General features: G+C 40.3%; 1 protein-coding gene across 1 annotated transcript in view; it reads right to left on the bottom strand.

Annotated features, from left to right (window-relative positions):
• dgkaa (diacylglycerol kinase, alpha a) overlaps positions 1–21514 on the bottom strand; it is a 68321-nt gene that overhangs the window by 8876 nt on the left and 37931 nt on the right. The window contains exons 8-18 of the mRNA XM_079558807.1: positions 21100–21217; positions 19896–19984; positions 16508–16627; positions 13458–13556; positions 13195–13272; positions 9300–9373; positions 9145–9219; positions 6251–6336; positions 6032–6121; positions 1596–1756; positions 1448–1512 (exon numbers count right to left, since the gene is read on the bottom strand). Of these exons, the coding sequence (XP_079414933.1) occupies positions 1448–1512; positions 1596–1756; positions 6032–6121; positions 6251–6336; positions 9145–9219; positions 9300–9373; positions 13195–13272; positions 13458–13556; positions 16508–16627; positions 19896–19984; positions 21100–21217 (1055 nt within the window). The remainder of the gene's footprint in view (positions 1–1447; positions 1513–1595; positions 1757–6031; positions 6122–6250; positions 6337–9144; positions 9220–9299; positions 9374–13194; positions 13273–13457; positions 13557–16507; positions 16628–19895; positions 19985–21099; positions 21218–21514) is intronic.

The raw sequence follows: 21514 nt of genomic DNA, 5'->3' as shown, positions 1-21514 counted from the left end.
TGTTTTCGTCTCAGTTTTGTTCCTTTCCACAGCTTTTTTCCAGAAGCTTTTGGACTGGGGTGAAGCCAAACTGGAGAAAATGTGCTCGGTTCAGGTGGGAGTTAAGGGGTAGTATCAGCAGCATAAACTTTTTGAGCATGCCAGTCAATCAAGAGCTCAAAAAAGTTGACGCTGCTGATACTACGTAACATTCAAACTGCAAAACATGAACTTTTTGCATATTTGCAGGTCAAATGTTTCATGTAAAAATCCATATCTCACAGCTGCTGCTTCTCCTCTGAGTTTTCTGCAGTAATCTCGGTGATGCTGCTGCTGGAAGCTACATTTCCTTTGGGATCAATAAAGCATCGTTCTCGTCCAAGTAACTGACAAACAGCTATGCGGTTTTCTAACTCACTCAGGAATCTTTCTCTTTTTGGGCCAGACAGTGAATCTTTTACTCTATTCTCTGCATCTTTCCCCAGCAACTTTCAGCCAATATATTCATTAATGCACTCACTCTGTCCAGCCTCATGTTTAAACCATCCTGTATCGAGCGAGAGGTTTGACTCCTGGACTGTGTGGTGCTCAGTAAGCTTGTCCTTCAGCTGGATGCTCCTCCTGATCGAGATCCTGGCTCAGAGTTTTGGGAAGGGTCCCTGGGTGCTACACTGCGTTCCCACAAATGACCAATATGGGTTTTTCTCAGGCCGATTTTGTGGATTTTTATTGGCTGAGAAAATGCAGCAGGAGGCGCTTTATTGAAGGTGTAGGTCTGATTTATTCAGGACTTTCATGTTTAGTAGGTACTTCAGAGGGGGCTCATTTGAAAGGCAAAAATCAGCAGATTCCAACATAATTCTCTAAAAGGGCCCGACCTCATATGGCCGATATTTGGCTATTTCCGATATCGGCCCATATCCCTTGTGTTGCCTTCGCGGGTCATTTTGACCCGCTGTCATGTTCCGGGCAATTGGATGCAAGGTGACACAAGGGGGCGCCCTTCCAACCTTCTCAGTGTAAATGTGAGTTGACTTTCTTCAGAGTTAGACTTTAGGTCAGACACCATGAGTGACAGTAACATGAGGCTAAATACAGTGAGCTCTTTGTTTCCAGTAAAAAGGCTGGGCATATTTAGTGAGATTAGTAAATGAAAAAAACATTTATTATAAATGTTACGTTTGTGGGACCCTGGTATAAGCGGATTAAACAACGAGGAGCCGCGTTAGACGTTATAATGCAGGAGGAACAACACTGTGTCGTGGTGTTCTTGACTCCGCGTCGTGCATTAGAACCGTCTAATGCGGCTCCGAGTTGTTTAATCCTTACTTAACGGACACCTTCCAGCCGAGTGTTTGATAATGTAACGTTTTATAACATAATGGTGGGAAAAGATTAGAAATGTACTGTACTGGGAGAGAACCGATAATTTCCCCCAGCTTTAAAACAGTTTAAAAGATGGCCGCACCTGCTGTTGAACTTCTGCGGATGCTTCTCCCTCATGGTGTGAAAGCGATGTGCGATGGAGGCGTCCTGCAAAAAGCAGAAAGAAGGAAAGAGAGGTTTAATATGGAACTGAGCGCTCTCGGGTCTCAGATGTTTGGGTTTAGACTGACCACGCCGATGGAGAAGTAGTTGTTGATGATCTCGTAGGGCACCGGGTCGCCCTCCTCCTGCGTCTCGTCCGCGATCACCTGCACGCTCCAGCGGTCCATCTTCACCTCGGAGCTCAACTCGATGTCTTTCATAATGCGGCACAAATCCTCCCCATCGTAACCTAATGAGTAAAAGATATGGTATTACACTTCACACAGCACGGCACTTCAAACACGATGATGGATGATTCCTGGCATTGTCTTGCACTGCAAAAAGTGGATTCTAAGCAAGCAAATGTCTTACTTTAAGAAATAAGTTCTTATTTTTTCCCTAAAAAGTAATAATGTCTTGCCAAGCAAAGTTTTCTTGAGAAAAAAAATCGTATTTAAAATATAATACAAAGTATACAAACAAACAAACAAACAAACTTATTTTAGAAAATAAAATCTAGCCATTTCTTGTTCAGATAAATTTGCTAAAAACAAGTTAATTTTTCTTGTTACAAGAAAGAAAAACTTTTTGAATCTTCTTCAGTTTTAGACAAAGAATATTTGTTCTTATTTTAAGAAAAAGTAATGTTAAAGGTTAGAGCCTCAGCTTCACAGCTCGAAGGTCCTGGGTTCGATTCCCACCAGGACGGGGTCTTTCTGTGTGGAGCATGTTCTCCCCGTGTCTACCACTAAAAACATGTACAATAGGTGAATCCTCCAGCAGGTGATTCTGACCATCTGGCTCCACATCATGGAGACGGGTCTCCGGGCGAGGGCAATATTTTCCTTAAATATTAGTATTTATTTAGAACATTTTGCTAAAAAATGTGTGTAATTTAGAACATTTTACTTAAATCAAGCAACATTTAAGTGAAATACCCACAATTTTTCACTAAATATGAATGTTTTCCTTAAATTATTACATTTTCTGAGGACATTTTGCTTAATTCTAGCTATTTATTTGCTTAAATTTAGTGTTTCTTTCTTGTTTTATGATGGGAAAAACATTCTAGGAAAAATAATTCTTAGCAAGAAAAACATGCTGACCCCATTGGCAGAATTTTTTCCTTAAAACAAGACAAAATGTCTTATTTTAAGATTTTTTTCCTTGTTTTTAGTAGGGCACTTTTTGCAGTGTGGAATATGCCCATGTCGTCAAGGAAGAAGAATCCATTGATAGAAAAACCTGGTCATTCAGGATGTTCAGCTGATTCTTTAGACTCGTAGTGTTGTTGAACCGAGACCTGAGCGACAGCAGCGACTCCAGATCGGAAGAGTCGGTTAAATCCAGGTGGCGACTTCCTTTTTTGATCAAGCAGTGTATTTTTACTCTACACAACTCATAGCCACAGAACACCCAATAAACCGAATAAAACTCAAGCGATAATCTCATTCATTTAAAGGCGTCATTGGGCAATAAATACCCCGAAAATAAACAAGCAATAAAAATAACTGATGCGTGTTTAATGTGATCTACACCAGCATGTTCTGTATCTGAGCAAAAAGAGCAGAATGGGATTGTGAGACATTAAAGCAGGGGTAGGCAGGTTTTCTTGGCGGAGGGACGAGGGCCAAGGCGCTGATTATTAGCCTTAAAATTGCTTGAATAAAAGTTCTTCTATGTTCAATTTGAGTCGGTTTGAACTAATCCAAGATACAAATTCTAGCGTCAATGGAACAAGAATAAAACCCACTTGAAATCAGACAAATAATTGTTTTTCACTTGAAATGACACAAAATTATCTGAATTAAGAGAATAACGACTACTAGAGGTTTTTATCTCATCTAAAACCAGAACAAATCTACTCAAACCTTAGATTTAATCTCTTAATTCAAGTAGATTTATGTCATTTCTTCCTTAAAACGATGCTTTTTCCAGTGCACTTCCTTCAAATGCCAGTGTTGTACATAATATATGACCTCATTGGGTGGATTGACAGTGTTTCTACCTATTTAACTCTAATAATGTTAAAAGTGCTCTCTGATTTGTGTGATAATGTTTCTCAAAATCATCTTGAGGGCCAGAGGTTCTGTGCTGAAGGGCCGGATTTGGCCCTCGGGCCTGACGTCGCCTACCCCTGCATTAAAGGAATAAGCCACCGTTTTTACATACTGAGATATGTTCTTACCTTAGACGAGTTCTTTAGGACCTGTCTGATCTTCCCCCGTGCCTTCAGTCACGTAAACACAGCGCAGACGGCGTTAGCATTTAGCCTCTCCCTCTCTCCTCTATAGCTCCAAAACAGGTCAAGATAGAAGCGACCAAGCTCTTCCACGTTTTCCCTATTTAAATATGGTTACGTGAAGTGTTCCACTACAAAGTATAATTACACAAAATTAAACAATTTGGATTTTCTAAGCGGATAAAAGGGGGGACTATATTGTAAGGCGTAATAATACCAGGAGTGGTTTGAAATCTGCGCAGTAATCTTCACTTTACTGTGCGGATTTCGAACTACTCCTGTTTACTCCTGTTTTGGAGCTATAGAGGAGAGAGGGAGAGGCTAAATGCTAACGCCGTCTGCGCTGTGTTTACGTGATAGAAGGCACGGGGGAAGATCAGACAGGTCCTAAAGAACTAAAGCTAAGGTAAGAACCTATTCCTTTAAAGGGACTATACGGAGTTTAAAAAATTAAAACTATGTATTTTCCTCCCCCTACATGTTCCTCCATGTCCTCATGTGTAGAATGATCAGACCTGTTCACCACAACTGCCTCTAAAATCCTGCACTGTCACTCAGAAAGTGTCACTTCGGGTTCGAATGCACGAGCTTAATATAGAAGCTGCAGTTACATGTATGACCTGAGGTGGCAGTAGTGAGCATAAAATGGCCAACCTGCATCTAGCCCCTTTAAATCTCCATTTACTTGAAATAAGATGCTTTGTTTTATTTTAGTGTAATTGCCAGAAAAGTGTCCACGAGCACATTTCTTTGACTTACTCAAATCAGGGTTGGAAGGTTTATCGTTATCGAATCACAATCACGGTTTTGACGACAGTAATAACTGAACCTTAAGTGTCTGGCATTTGATCTCAGGTTCAGCTGCAACGGATAAAAGCTGTGAGTTTCCATGAAGCAGATTCTGCAGTGTTTAGGCAGAAACTGTGTGATTCCATCCTGGACTTAATGTAGTCACATGGCTGTCCCCCAGAGGTACAGTGTTGGGTAAGTTAAAACTGTAATATATTCTGTTATTAGTAGTTACAGCTATAAAAGTGTAATATGTTTGTATTACAACAAACAAAACAAACAAACTGTACAATGATGTTTGTATTCAACGCCGATGCATCCAGTCGTAGAAAACTTCACTTTACTCTCCCTTTTGCCAGAACAACACCAGAAGCGGATCGGCCTCTCCGTGTGGAACACCCTGCCCTTGGATTTAAAGAACTCCTCCAAACTGCACCAATTTAAAAAACAGTTCAAATCAACAAATATCAACTCTTACACACTACTGTGAATATTAGATTTTAACTTTAAAAACAGTTGTAACTGTGTTGTTTATTCTAGCTTATGGCTTTAAGTATAATATCTGCGAATCAGACCATTTATGTTTTTTTTGTGTCTACTTTTTGTCTTTGAAGAAAGGGGCACTTAGCATGAGCGTCGTCTTCATCGTGCTCCTTTTCAATCATGTATAAAAAAAAAAAATCATGTTGTTGAAATGTGAAAACATGTAACTAACATGACTGAAATAAATAAATAAATAAATAAATATACTGTTTCAAAAATGTAGCTGAGTTACACTACTTTGAGTTACTTTAAAGTTACGTTTGGCAAAATATAAACCGAAAATAGTAATAATGTCATAGAGCAAAAGTGCAGTGAAATATTTCCTTTTCCTCCTCTTTCCCCGACTCTCTCGGTTTTGTTTTGACGACTTTTTTTCATTCATACATTAAACGCACTTTAACTTGAGTTACTTGAAATATAATGACTATTATATTCCGGTATTTTCTGTAAGTAAGACGTTATATTCCTTAGTTACTGAAAAGACTCCTCCAGAAGAGGGCGCTGTCCACATAAAACCAAATATCTTTGAAGTAGATCATTGTGTATTGTTCTAATGTGGGGTGATTTGAACAAGGATATGCTGTTTGACTAAAGTCTATCATTTTAGCAGTTTATGCATTTAAATGTATCAAATATAAACATTGCAAATCGAAGTGCAATTACAATATTTGTCACAAAAAAAGGTCGCAATTAGGTTTTTTGTCAAAATTATGCAGCCCAACTCAAATCAAGAAAATGTTCACTTGTTTTTTGCAGTGTAGGCAGATCAGGAACTCTAATTGAGTCATGCCTAAATCTGGCAGCAGCTCTGACTCTTTCATGGCAGTTTTAGAGACGATAACGAGAGAAAATAACCTGGTTAAAAACAAAAAGCACACGTCCCCTTTTATAGATGGTACAAACATTAAAGCAGCTACAGCAGTAAAGCAACAACCACACTATTTTTATTACCTCCTCCCCATCTGAGACATCGTGCAAGGTCATTTCCTGTGCCCAGAGGAAGTACCGCGACAGGAGGCCGCACCAGAAGATTAGCCCTGTCTGTTTGAAACACAAACAAGGCGTCACTATGGTTTTCCACCACAGAAATCAAGGAACATTCTTCAGAAGAACCGCACATTCTAATCGGAACTGTGACTTATTATTGTGCTATTTCGTAATGTCGCTCACCAATGGCGTCTAAAATCCAGCCCACGGTGCCGTCTCCGCCGCACACCAGTATCCTGTAGTCCTGCAGATCTCTGAAAAAACTCAAGCTGTGAGAAAGAAAGAGAATGAATGAGGAGGGTGTTACTCTGGAAGCAACAACAAAGAGGAGCTGTTCAGTCTCAGAAATTATGTTGGAGCAGGGGCGGACTGGGACAGAAAGACAGCCCCGGACTCTGATTCTGACTCTGATTCTGAAGAGCAACAGTGTAATGCCTGATTTGAAAGCTAAGAGCTACAAAAGTGATTTAAACTTTTTGCCACGTTGTCGCCGCACACAAAAAAGTGAGGAAAAATTGCTGAAAAAGTGGCAAAAAGTCACAAAAATGTCACAAGAAATTGACAAAAAAAATGACAAAAATGTGACAAAAAAATGACAAAAATGTGACAAAAAATTACAGAAAATGTGACAAAAAAAGACAAAAATGTGATAAAATGTGACAAATATGTGATAAAAAAATGGACGAAAAAAATGACAAAAACTGGATAAAAATTTGACCAAAAAATGACAAAAAATTGACAAAAAATGACAAAAATGTGATAAAAAATTGACCAAAAAAATACAAAAAATGACAAAAACTGTGATTAAAAAAATGAACGAAAAAATGACAAAAAATTGACACAAAAATGACAAAAATTTGACACAAAATTGACAAAAAAATTACAAAAAAATGTCAAAAAATGACAAAAAAATGACAAAAATGATACAAAAAATGACTCAGTTTTTACATACTGAGATATGTTCTTACCTGAGCTTAGACGAGTTCATATGTACAGTGGGGAAAGAAAGTGTTGGGTCAGTTCCCCATAGACTTTCTATTGGATTTTGGCTAAATACTTTTTCCCCCACTGTACCTCTGGTCTCTAGTCAAGATATTACTGCGCGGATTTCGAACTACTCCTGGTATTATTACGCCTTACAATATAGTTCCCCTTTTATCCGCTTAGAAAATCCACATTGTTTAATTTTGTGTAATTATACTTTATAGTGTAACACTTCACCATATTTAAATAGGGAAAACGTGGAAGAGCTTGGTAGCTTCTATCTTCTCCTCGTTTGGAGCTATAGAGGAGGAGAAGCTAAATGCTAACGCCGTCTGTGCTGTGTTTATGTGACTGAGGACACGCGTGAAGATCAGACAGGCACAAATGAACTCGTCTAAGCTAAGAACATATCTCAGTATGGAAAAACGGTGGCCTGTTCCTTTAACTCCCGCCTTCACCAAATGCATTTTCTCCAGTTCAGCTTTAGGTAACGGCCTGTAAGCCAGTGTAACGCCTCACTTGAAAGCTACAAAACAGATCTTCAACTTCTTTGTTGTGCTTTTGTGTTTTTGTCACTTTTTCTGTTGTGTTTTTGACGTTTCTGATGCTTTTCTGATGCTTCTATTGTTGTATTTTCATCACATTTTGTCACTTTTTTCCAAGAAGCTTTTAGATTAGGGTAAAGCCGAACTGGAGAAATGTGCTCGGTTCAGGTGGGGGTTAATAAAGAGCCTAAAACAAAACAACTGGACTTTGGCATCAATCACGATTAGGATTTTCAGATTTGCTATGGGTTAACATTTCTTTTTAATCAGGCCTTCACTGCATTGTTGAAGACATGATCAGCATTGAGGCGTTTCCTTTGCCCACATTTTATCACTTTTTTTTAATGCCTCAAAGTATTTATCATTTCTAAACATTCGACGGAGCAGAGAAAATGAATAATACATAGATATTCCACAAACTTGGGCAAAGTAATTGTGTAAAATGGACCAAATAATGAAAAAAAACAGGCATTGGACCAAACCTTTTGTTTTCTTTATGAATATGTGGGATAAAGATGAATCATTTTGGCACATTATAAATGGAAATCTCTATGTAAATCTAACTTTATTGGAAAAGTGGAACATTATACATAGGTGGGACGAAGGTCAAAATGGCCAAGGCCGTGGGAACCCAGGGTGCTGAGGGCGCTGCAGCACCCCCTGGTGGATAGTTTGTGAACTGCAGGCAATATCAACCCCTTAACTCCCACCTGAACCGAGCACATTTTCTCCAGCTTTACCCCAATCCAAAAGCTTCTGGAAAAAAGGTGTGAAAATAGCAACAAAACTGAGACGAAAACAAGGATGGAAATGTGAAAAAAGTGAGAAAACATTGACGAAAAAGTGACGAAAAAGTGACAAAAAATTGACAAAAAATTGACAAAAAATGAGAAAAAATTGACGAAAAAATTGACAAAAAATTGACAAAAAATTGAGAAAAAAAGTAAAAAAAAAGTGACAAAAAAATAAGAAAAAATTGACGAAAAAGTGACAAAAAATGTACTAAAAATATGACGAAAATTGACAAAAAACTGAGAAAAATGTGACGAAAAAGTGACAATTTTTTTTTTAAAAATGACAAAAATTGACAAAAAATTGACAAAAAAATGCTAATAATTTGATGGAAAAGTGACAAAAAAGTCACGAAAATTTGACAAAAATGAGACGACTGCCCAACAAAAAAAGTGAAGAAAAAAAATCCGACGTGAGGAAAAAGATCAATTTAGTTTTGTAGGTCTTTCAAATGAGGCGTTACACTGGCCTACAGGATTTGGGTAAAGCTGAACTGGAGAAAACGCTCTCGGTTCAGGCGGGAGTTAAGAGGTTAATAAATAGGATTTATGCACAGAAAGAGTATTTTGGGGGTACATTTTGTCCCTCAGTGCCCCCTAACTAATATATCTTCCCACGGCTCTGAAAATGGCTGTGCAGTCCGACCAAAAGGTGGTCACCCTACTCTGATCACTACTATTCCTTTCTTCTTTCTTTAAGTATAATAGGCAATAGTTTACTAAACAAATAACTGGTGCAGAAGTCCACAGTACCTACCCTGGTCCCGGCCCTCCACTTGAGAGGTTGTAAACTTGTCGTGGATTTAATAAATACTGGAATTTCCGTAAGACTCTGAAAAAAAAGAAACACTTGTAAAAAAAAACATATTCTGAGCAATGAAACGTATTTCCCTTTGTTTACGCAGGCTGTACCTCTCGCCCTGCTTTCCTCCGCTCTTCGGGTTCACAAACACTAGCAGAGGGTGAGTGTTGGGCACAGGGCTGATCTGTGGAAACATCAGTCAGTCATTACTGTGTCGTTTAGTTCCCCTCTTTGTAAATGTGCAGATCAGTGGTTCTAAAGCTGTGGTTCGCGTTTTGCTTCAGGCCCGACAGCAGATCGAGTCTTGGGTTAGTCCTGGTTTAGAAGAACTTTAGCCCTGTGTTATATCTGGTCCATGTTGAGTTCTTGGAAAGACTGAAAATTGTGTCGTGCCAAATCCAAAAGGGCTTCAAGCGGCAGAGCTTATTTATTTGGTTTATTTGCTGGCGCGAGATACAAAAAAACAGACAATTGTAACAGAAGTCTGACACTGTTCTTTCGGTCTCCTTTGTAGAAACTATTGAAGATGGTTCTTCTAGTCAGACAGAAGGTTTGTTTACCTGCTTTTCTAGGTTCTTCCTCAGAAGCGTCGCCTGGTGGAAGTGACGAGTCGTACGATTGGCTGGATGTTCCAGTCAGTGAGGAGAGAGCTACCTCCCGACTGACTGACGACTTCTCCAGGACACAATGTGTTTTTTACCAGGATGGGAAAGGCCAGTCGCTCCATGATTGGCCAGTCGACATAAGCAGCCAATGATAAGTGGAGCTGCAACCATGACGTCACCTCCACAAAACATCTGACCAATCAGGGAGTCGATCTGCAAATGAGGCCTCCAGGACGGCGTCCCAGGTGTGGGAACAGGGGTGGGATAAGGTGTACGCCTGTGTCTGCTGCCCCGCCTCCTCACCCACACCCGGTCCAGAGAACACATCACCCCTGTCCTCAACAGCTCCACTGGCTCCCCGTTCAATATCGTGTTCATTACAAGCTCCTCCTCCTCACCTACAAATCCCTCCATAACCTGGCCCCGCCCGACCTCACCGAGCTCCTGCAGCAACACCCCCCACCCCGACGCCTCCACTCAGCCGACTCCAACCGCCTCACTCCCATCACCCGCACTAACCGCCTCACTCCCATCACCCGCACTAACCGCCTCACTCCCATCACCCGCACTAACCGCCTCACTCTCATCACCCGCACTAACCGCCTCACTCCCATCACCCGCACTAACCGCCTCACTCCCATCACCCGCACTAACCGCCTCACTCCCATCACCCGCACTAACCGCCTCACTCCCATCACCCGCACTAACCGCCTCACTCTCATCACCCGCACTAACCGCCTCACTCCCATCACCCGCACTAACCGCCTCACTCTCATCACCCGCACTAACCGCCTCACTCCCATCACCCGCACTAACCGCCTCACTCTCATCACCCGCACTAACCGCCTCACTCCCATCACCCGCACTAACCGCCTCACTCCCATCACCCGCACTAACCGCCTCACTCTCATCACCCGCACTAACCGCCTCACTCCCATCACCCGCACTAACCGCCTCACTCTCATCACCCGCACTAACCGCCTCACTCCCATCACCCGCACTAACCGCCTCACTCTCATCACCCGCACTAACCGCCTCACTCTCATCACCCGCACTAACCGCCTCACTCTCATCACCCGCACTAACCGCCTCACTCCCATCACCCGCACTAACCGCCTCACTCCCATCACCCGCACTAACCGCCAGACCTTAGGGGACCGAGCCTTCGCCATCGCCGCCCCCACTCTCTGGAACTCACTCCCACAGCCCATTAGAAACTCTGACTCACGACCAACCTTCAAATCAGAATCAAAACCCACCTGTTCATATTGTTACTGTTCTTGTCCAGCACTTTGGTCGACTATGGTTGTTTTTGAATGTGCTTTATAAATAAAATTGACATTGACATTGACCTGTTCAAACTAGCTTTTTCCTAAACCCTCCTTTTTGTTTTGTCTTATCCCCCATGTAAAGCATCTTCGAGTGTCCCAAACAGCGCTATACAAGTCTGATGTATTATCATTATTACCCGCCATCGTCTCGGTTCATAGATGCTGTTGCACGTTTCCTGATCTCGATGGCCGAGATACGTCACTTTCACCACCAGGTGGCGCTTCTGAGGAAGATCACAGGAAGTGATCAAACTAGTCCAGTAGGTAAACAAACCTTGTGTCTGATTAAAGGTATACAGGAGGATTTTCCCGAATTTTAGGAAAGAACCGCCCTCTCCGAGGAGGAAGAATCTCCCAAAAACACTCTGGTCTTGTTTCTCTCTTCTGAAGCCTTTCTCTTCTTCTCATACACTTAGAAGACACTTTTTCTCTTGCCCCTCTGCCATTTTCAAACGACTCGGTGCGTTCTGCAGCAGCAATGAACGGCGAACAGCGTAACTCACATAGGCTTGAAAGTGCGCATGCTCAGAAATGAACAAGGGAGGAGCGCGCACGACGGCCTCACGTAGGCAGATCACCAGAATGACTGACAATCAGGACCAATCGTCTTGATGATCCACCCGGAAATAGAACATCCTCCGCTATACCTTTAAGGCGAGACACGGCAGGTGAAAGTATTGATTTTTCACGCAGTGGTCGAAGTGGAGATTTTCATCTATTTTCCTCCCTTTACATCTTAGTTTTCATGTCAGATATAAAAATGATGATGTTTATTTTATGATGTTTTGTCTGCGAGGTGGGGGCGACCCGGAAGTAGCTGCTGCGCCGCGTAGAAAGGCCGTCTTTCCCGCGGGTTTTCATTCATAAATATTGACAGATTTTACATCCACGTGTCCTGCTAAGGGGCCCCGTGATGACGCTTTCACCCAAATATGGTGTTTTTCCTCCTACGAGACGCCGGAGCGGAAAAGTGGAAGAACGGGCCGAGCATGTGCACTCGCTACAAAACTTCAGGGCTGGTTTTCTCTGAATGAGAGAAGCCGCACTCGGGCAGAGCCTGAGCCCTTATAGAAGCTCCCACAGACTCCACACTTTACAGGCTGAGACCTGACAAGATTTGGAAGGTTTTCTCAGAGGGATTTTTAAATATCTAATTCCTAGCCTGATTTATTCAACTTTGAAACCAAAAAAACAGGCGGAATTTGAGTTTTTACAGATTTTTTCACTGATGATTAGTTTATTGAAAAACTAAACAAAATATCCCAAAATCTCTCTGAAAAAATCTTAGTTACTAATATGTCAATAAAATAAAACCCTAAATTTTAATCTGGCTCAATTCATTATTTTGATTTCGTTGCCCAAAATATAGGCAATTTTAATGCTCAAAATGCCTTATTTTTATGTGAAAACATAAAATGACAGAAAAAGTGCGATACATTTTTTTCTCATATTTATATCTGTGATGTTCAGCAGAAGTTTCAAATTGATATATCTCTACATTTATTTTTTTCCCTATTCACCTGCAGTGTCTCGCCTTAAAAGAACCATCTTCAGTAAGAAGTATTGAAGCATCGTAGTGCTTATAGCAGAAGCTAATTGGCAGCACTTGTCCCTTGATGGGCTTTGACAGATGGTAAAAAGTACAAAGCACAAAAGATTTAAAAAAAAAAAGGATGAGAGAACAATGACATTTACAGACAATGACAAAGAACAGAGACATTACTTTGGCTTCATCCAATTAAAATGACTGTACATCAAAATAGACCAGTAAATCAATTGTTTCATTTACCTCCGAGTGCACTTTACCTCAGCGTGTAGATTACTTAGAAAATGGTCAATAAAAAATCCTATTTAACAGTGAAAATATGTGCTTTGATCAAAAATAATTATCTTGCTTTCCTTATACTCAAATACTATTCAGTTTAATCTCCTTTTTATGATCTGAAATAATAAAACCCCCGCTGTCACCCTTCCCTTTTCCAAGTGTGAACTGATTAACAGCGAAACTAATAGCAAAATAATCGCCCTGATGAGTTTTTGGCGCTGAAACATCCCCGCGGCGGATTTACCTGCAGCACTTGTCCGTCTGGAGTAGTGTTGATCTCACTGTCGTCTCCTGTTCCTGCGCAGCCATTATTTGCCCTTTCCTTTTCGAAAACAGGGGCAAAACCAAACAAAGCAAGTCATGAGCAAACCACGACGGACCGTGATGGAGTTGTTATTTCAGGGAGTGGAAAACACACGAGCCGCAGCAGGAGGAAAACAGCCCGTAGCAGAAGTGTACGATACATACAGTAATAGATTACACTGGGAGGGGTTTTTTTGGCCGCACCTTTATTACAGGATATATGGCCCAGGGAGGCAGGATGTGGTCCCGGAGCGGCCCACAGCTGCACACTTTGGGATCGAGCCCCGCGCATTCGTCATGACGCTGAAAATATAGGAATAAAGTGACATCAACACAGTGCAGAAAGGTAACACATCATTATGCTTTGTAGCCTTACATCAGGTAATGCTGTATATGCATGGAAAATGTATTACTTTGAGGAACGGTCTCTTAAACAGAGAGAACACTTGGATTAGGTATGTGACCAGAGGTGGACAGTACTCAACATATACTTACTTAAAGGGGGGGTATTATGCAAAATGGACTTTTTCAAGCTTTACATCATGTTGTTATGTCATTCCCTCATTATAAACATGCCTGAAGTGTTGCCTTGGCACATTCACGTATTTCTGAGTAATCTGTAAAAACTCTGATGGCGGCCATTTTAGGGATAGGTTTGCCTGAGTCCTCCTAGGAACGCCCCCACCTCCTGGAGACGCCCCCGAGCTTTCGTCACCAGCCGAGTAACCAACCACTGCTCCTCAGCAGAACCCCCTCCCCACTGATGCCACAGACAGCGTGTGGAGGGGGCATGTCGGAAAGGCTCAGAGGTTCTTAAAGAGACAGAGGCCTATTTCAAGACATTCACTACAGCCATTTTGAGAGAGACATTTTATACAAGGCAGTTATTCTGATTTACTGCATTTACAGACCAACAGAAGGTTTGCTCATCATTGTAGTGTGATATAGACTGGTGCTATGGGACTGAAAAAAGCAGAATACCCCCTCTTTAAAGGAGCTATACCTGATTGTGCAAAGAAACACGGTCACTCAAATTTCAAATGGCTATTTTCTGGTCCAAACTCATCTCAAACTTTCTTAATGCTTTTACAACATCACAATTTGTCACAGGGACTGAGTTTAAAGCAGGTTTTACAACTTTTTTTTTTTTTTTTTAGTTTGGTTTATTTTGAACAATTTAAAAACAATGATAATACAAGTAATTAACGCCAATACAGCAGTTGTTCAAAAAGGAGTGGGTTGAAGTGTGACCTTATTTAGTCCCACCCCCTTTTCTACTTGATATTTTTACCGGAGCAAAAGAAGCTCAAATCGTTCTTCTTTTACAACAACCTGCACAACTCAATATTTACAACAATTGTTTTACAAACTATGAATGTCTTTCCACAATATACACATCACGGCCATAGAAATCCAGCCACAATAATGTGACTGTTTAAATTGTTGTTTAAATTCTAATTAATATCCAGCTCTATAGTTTGTGAAGACCATGTTTTTATACATAGATTTAAATTGGCAAACTGTGGTATTTCTTGAGAGACACATTCAAGCTATTCCATAGTTTTACGCCGCAAACAGCAAGGCAGAAACTCCTCCTGGTGGATCGGACAACCGGAGTTTTGAAATTCATGTGACCCCTTAATCTATACCCTTCCTCCTGTTGTCGAAAGAAATCCTGAATACTGGCTGGTAATAGATCATTTTTAGCTTTAAACATCATTATTGCGGTGAAATAATTGATCAGATCCTTCAGTTTAAGTAGATTTGACTTTAGGAAAAGAGGGTGAGTATGATCTCTGTTTCCTGCATTATGAATTACACGAATTGCTCTTTTCTGGAGAAGGACAAGTGAGTTTGTAGCACTGCTGTAGCCGTTCCCCCAGACCTCAATACAATATATTAGATGTGGTAGGACAAGCGTACAGTAGAGAGTACGAAGTGATTTATAATCCTTTCAGGGAGGAAAACTGTCTCTTCACTGTATTCAGTTCAGTTTCAGACCGAAAAGGTTCACTACAAAAAGTAAATATCAAGCATTGGCTTAAAGGAATAGGCCACCGTTTTTACATACTGAGATATGTTCTTACCTAACCGTAGTCGAGTTAATTTATCCCCGTCTGGTCTTTGTCCGTGCGCTCTGCCAGGCAAACGGAGCACATACGCAGCCTCTCCCACATGTCACATAGCTCCAAAAAAGCTCACGATAGAAGCTACCAAGCTCTTCCACGTGTTCCCTATTTAAATAAAGTTATGTGAAGTGTTTTCATGCGAAGTATATTTACACAGAAATGTAACATATCGATTTTATGAATAGATAAAAAGGGGGACTATATTGTGAGGCGTAATGATACAGGAGCACAACGTCCGCGCAGTAACTCCTAAAGGTTATTGACGAAAGTGAGCGGGGAAGTCTTTAGGAGTTACTGCGCGGATGCTGTGCTCCTCGTATCATTACGCCTCACAATATAGTCCCCCTTTTTATCTATTCATAAAATCGACATGTTACATTTCTGTGTAAATATACTTTGCATGAAAACACTTCACGTAACTTTATTTAAATAGGGAACACGTGGAAGAGCTTGGTAGCTTCTATCGTGAGCTTTTTTGGAGCTATGTGACATGTGGGAGAGGCTGCGTATGTGCTCCGTTTGCCTGGCAGAGCGCACGGACAAAGACCAGACGGGGATATATTAACTCGACTAAGGTTAGGTAAGAACATATCTCAGTATGTAAAAACGGTGGCCTATTCCTTTAAACTTTCTAACATAACATCAGACATTAAAATCAGACATCAGACTGTAAAAAAATGCCTACTAGCCTGACATATTATGACTGTTTAAAAGGCTTTAAAAGGCTTGTTTTTTTGGATAAATGTCTGCTTATAAATCAGACTTTTTCTCAAACAGTTATTCAATACACACAGTAGAATTTTCTCTATTTTCTCTCTTCCGTTTTTACTCTCACTTGAGTAATTATTTGGACCACTACCTTTTACTTCTACTTTAGATTATTACCTCGCCCTACAAGCTTGAAGAGCCCCTGCTTTGCTCTTACTTGAGTAAATATGTTTTGGCTTCTGTACCCACTTCTGATGACACCCTTGTGCACCGAAATGAAAAACCACCCACCCAAAACGTCCTTCTGGAGCCCTGTTCAGGCTCAAAAAGCATCTCGGAAAAGACGTGTCGCTTGTGCTTTTATGTAAAGATGACTCAGTGCAGGTGATATACAGGGAGGTTAAAATAGAGCCTCACCATGGTGTGGCACCAGACGCAGTGTTTGCCCGTCAAACCGTGCAGGCTCTTGATTTTCTTCTGGCATTTATCACACTTCCTCGAATCGCAGTTCCCACTCACCCAGTCATGTGTTGGAACCTGGAGTGTAGGAAGATTTTAGACACGGACACTCAAATAACAGCACATAAGCCGGAGTCAGAGGATGCGGAGCGGAAAGGACCAATTACATAAGCTGAGTGACGAGTTTTGACAAGTTAGTTCAATGACGCTTTTGATCTCGACTTTGGTATTTTGTGTTTTATAACTTAAAAAAAAAAAGGATAACAGGGAACAGTGAGTAATGCAAACGGTAGAGAAGAGAGAAACAAGAAATGATCTGAGGTAGACACAATTTGAGCGCAGACAGGATGTGTTTGACTGTAGTGCAGTGTTAATTTCGTTGACTAAAATATTTAGTCTTAATTTTAGTCAAAGTGATATTTTTGACGACTAAAATTGGACTAAAACTAAATTAAAAGTTTTTCATGAGACTAAAACTATGACTAAAATGTCCAGATATTTTAGTCGACTAAAATAAGACTAAATAAAAATGAAAAGGAGAGACTAAAATCATCCAAACTTCTATTGACCGTCTGAAAGAGCCTCAGATCATTTACAATCACTGCTAAAGGATCAGCTCTGAGCTTTGTTCATGTGGAGCAGCTCCATGAAGCAGAGGAACAACATTAAATATGATTATAATGAATATTATCAATGCAAAGTCGACTAAATTAGACTTAAATTTAGTCGACTAAATTGACATGCAATTTTAGTCGACGAAAACTAGACTAAAATTGAAAAAAATATTTTAGACTAAAACTCGACTAAAATTAAATAACATTTTAGTCAAAAGACTAAGACTAAAACTAAAATAAAATATGTTGTCAAAATGAACACTGCTGTAGTGAAGCGGTCTGATCTGAGGGGCATCACCTCGTGACATCATCAAGTGGGGAGCAAGCGTATGACACAAACCATTAACTGTAGCTTTTTTGGGGGGCTAATTGTGGTATAATGTTGCCCCTTCTTTAAAAAATAAATAGATTTGTACAAGGGCCCTTAACCCCTTAACTCCCACCTTAATCGAGCACATTTTCTCCAGTTTGGCTTTACCCAAATCTGAAAGGTTCTTGAAAAAAAGCACGACAAAAACGTGATGAAGAAGCAACAAAAACACAACACAAAAAAACAATAAAAAAAGCATCCAAAAGGGGAAAAAGGCAACAAAAAATGTATTAAAAAGCGTCCAAAAAAGGAAAAAAAAAGTTCCTAAAACACAACAAAAAAAAGGGCTTCACAAGGCTTTTAGATTTGGGTAAAGCCAAACTGGTGAAAATGTGCTGGGTTAAAAGGTTAAGGGTCTTTTGGACAATGCAGAAAGAAAACTGCGTTACATAGTCTTACCGAAGCAAGTAAATACATAAGTCGAATAGTAAAAACATCTAAACCATAGACTGTAAACTAAGAATAGACTAACTATAGCCTCCACTTCCTGAAGCCGAAAGGAAATGGCGACCGGCTCCGGAAGTTTCTAGGTCTAATGCAGTTGTTCCCAATGTGTGGGTCGGGGGGTCACGGGACACTGAAGTGGGGGTCGCAGGATGATTTTGAGACACCATTTTTTACATTACCAACATTGAATTTGATGTATTATTGATCGAAAACATTATATTTTAGTGAAATTAAGTTACAGTAACCAAACAAACATCATTAAACCAGATTTGAATGTTTTACTTATTATAAATGCTAATTACATATTACTGAAGGGGGGTCCCGAGTTGTTCATAGAGTGATTTTGGGGGTTGGAAGTTTGGGAACCTCTGCTCTGAAGGACTTTCCAATGAAATGTCATCATTTAAAAACTCAGATAAATGTTAAAATCTCAACTGTTCTCGTTCCAGAGAGCGAGAGAGAAGTGTCGGCTTTACAGCTGTTCACTGCGCAACACCACGCGTCCTCGGACTAAAAAAATAATATATATAAAATGTCCAGATCGTGACTTTTCACACGTTTTTGATCATCATTTATTTCACTTCTGTTCATCACAGAGCGACCAAAGTCACACATGACGTGTATTAGGGCGTCTAGTTTCTTAATTTAAAAAAACAACAACACAAAAACGACTTTTCCGTTTTTGGCTCTCAATGTGTTAACCTCTTAACTCCCACCTGAACGGATCCCATTTTCTCCAGTTTGGCTTTAGCCGAATCAAAAAGCTTATTGGGAAAAAACACCAAAATAGCCACAAAAATGAGAAGAAAACAAGGATGTAAAGGCAACAAAAATGTGACAAAAATTCGACAAAAATGTGACAAAAATTCGACAAAAATATGACAAAAATTCAACAAAAATTCAACAAAAATTCAACAAAAATTCAACAAAAATTCAACAAAAATTCAACAAAAATTCAACAAAAATTCAACAAAAATTCAACAAAATGTGACAAAAAATCAACAAAAATGTGACAAAAATGTGACAAAAATTCAACAAAAATTCAACAAAATGTGACAAAAATTCAACAAAAATGTGACAAAAATTCAACAAAATGTGACAAAAAATCAACAAAAAATCAACAAAAAATCAACAAAAAATCAACAAAAAATCAACAAAAAATCAACAAAAAATCAACAAAAAATCAACAAAAAATCAACAAAAAATCAACAAAAATGTGACAAAAATGTGACAAAAATGTGACAAAATGTGACAAAAATTCAACAAAAATTCAACAAAAATTCAACAAAATGTGACAAAAATTCAACAAAAATTCAACAAAAATTTGACAAAAATTCTACATAAATGTGAGAAAAAAAATTCAACAAAAATGTGACAAAAATTCAACAAAAATGTGACAAAAATTCAATAAAAATGTGACAAAAACTCAACAAAAAAATGACAAAAACTCAACCAAAAAGTGACAAAAATTCACCAAAAAAATAAAAAAAAATAAAGAAAAAAAAACATACAAAAGGTGACACAACACAGCAATAACGCGAGGAAAAATATCAGTTTTGTGGGTCTTAGCTTTCAAATGAGGTGCTACACATCCCTATATAATAGCCAAAGAGGACAGAAGGCATTCGTTTTAGGCGGGTGGTAAGAGGTCAACACTGGCAACATTATCTTATCTTTTGCCCGATTTCAAATCTAGGAGCCGGCTCAAAAAACCCAGTCAAATTGCCGGCACGATTGAGCTTCCATTAACCCACACTCAAAACTATGAAGGAAGCCGCCCTCGCTTAGTCCATTCTTTACAGACTAAGGTCTAAACTCCCAGAAAAACACTGGGTATGAATAAAAAAAGATCAATTTCAGCTCATGTCATCATCTCTCTGTTGCAGTGAAGCCGTGACGTTGTGTTTCTTTTTACCCCGGTCTCTTTCTTTGACTTGACGTAGGTCCTGGTGCAGGGGGCAGGGTTCCTGTTGGCACAGCGGCCGTGCACTGTGTATTTGCAGCCTGTAAACGAGACACAAGGACACACGACTTTAAAGAGACGTGAGGATAAAGCTCAGAAAAGGGGGAGGAGGCCTTTCTGTGGGGAGTTTGCATGTTCTCCCTGTGTCTGTGTAGGGTTTCTCCTGGTACTCCGGTTCAATTTCAAACATATTATTTACCTCTTACACCATGGTCTGGGTGATTCTGATTGGCTGGTGCATTATTTTGGTATAACCGCACACGTAGTCCGGTAGTTAAATCACTGGGATATCACTCCGCTGTGGCGTCGCCATAGCAACGCATGACACAGCTGAATCAGATAAAGGCGTAATTAGTGACTGACAGGAACGTATGAGATGGATTTAGTGTTAATTTCAACGTTTTTGGTTTGCTAAATGTTTGTAGAGGAGAGTGAGCAGCTAGGTTAGTTACTGTTAATAACATATGAGCTTTACATTTCTATTGAAAACGGTTAAGGCTATTCATCATTTTCAGGCGTACATAAAATGATCCTGCATTGAAGCATATTTGTCTGGATTAGTAAAGTCAAACATAAAAGTTTCAGTTGGGGGGGCCCAGGTGTGAGCGACTCCACCGCAGCTGTTTCCATAAACAGTTGAGCTGGTTGAGCTAGCTAGCTTTAGCTTCAGGTTAAACAGGGTAAAAGTGAAATAACTCCTGCCCACGAGTGCCGCATATCGGTGTTTACTTCCAGGGAAAAGTGTTTCCGAGTTAGTCCTGTTGTGTTGTGATTCTGTGCTGATGTTGTGTCGTTGAGCCTGACTGAGATCCTCGTAATAGCTGCGGAGAATGACTCGCTCTGAGACCAGCCTTCAGTGACCGGCTAATAACCCACACAAAATAGTCCCGTAGTCTGGCAGATTTAGTGAGTTTAGTCAATGAAAAAAACATTTATTATAAATGTTACGTTTGTGGGACCCTGGTATAAGCGGATTAAACAACGAGGAGCCGCGTTAGACGTTATAATGCAAGAGGAACAACACTGTGTCGTGGTGTTCTCGACTCCGCGTCGTGCATTATAACCTTCTAATGCGGCTCCTCGTTGTTTAATCCTTACATAAACTGGCTGAGCATATCGTTAGTGTCGCCCTCTGGTGGCGACCTGCGGTACTCACAGGTGCAGCACAGGCCCTGCTTCCTGAGCCCCAGTAACATGCTGTGGCACACGTTACAGTAAACCGGCTTGTTGAAGTGCTTCATCCTCCACAGGTGCTGCCCGTCTTTTTGCGTCATCTTGGAAAAATGAAAAAAAAAGATGTGATTAAAAGACATTATTAATCTGAGAGTAACAGTTGTCATTCTACCCGGGAATATGCGTCACCGCGGCGGATGTAAAATGCACTCTTTTGTGTTTTATTCTTCACAAGCTATTCATAAACACTACACTACAATGAGCTCCCCTTCGCGTGGTGGTTTTTTCACACCCACTCATGAGTAACTGCGATAATAAGATGAAACTGAATAAAGTGGCACATATTACCACGTTTTACAGCCTCGCGATGACACAGGAGAACAGCGCGTGGGCCGACG

The sequence above is a fragment of the Gobius niger genome (genome assembly GCF_951799975.1).
Source record: "Gobius niger genome assembly, chromosome: 6".
NCBI classification, from domain to species: Eukaryota; Metazoa; Chordata; class Actinopteri; order Gobiiformes; family Gobiidae; genus Gobius; species Gobius niger.
The sequence above is the reverse complement of the archived record's forward strand: the minus strand, read 5'-3'. Positions and strand labels throughout refer to the sequence as shown.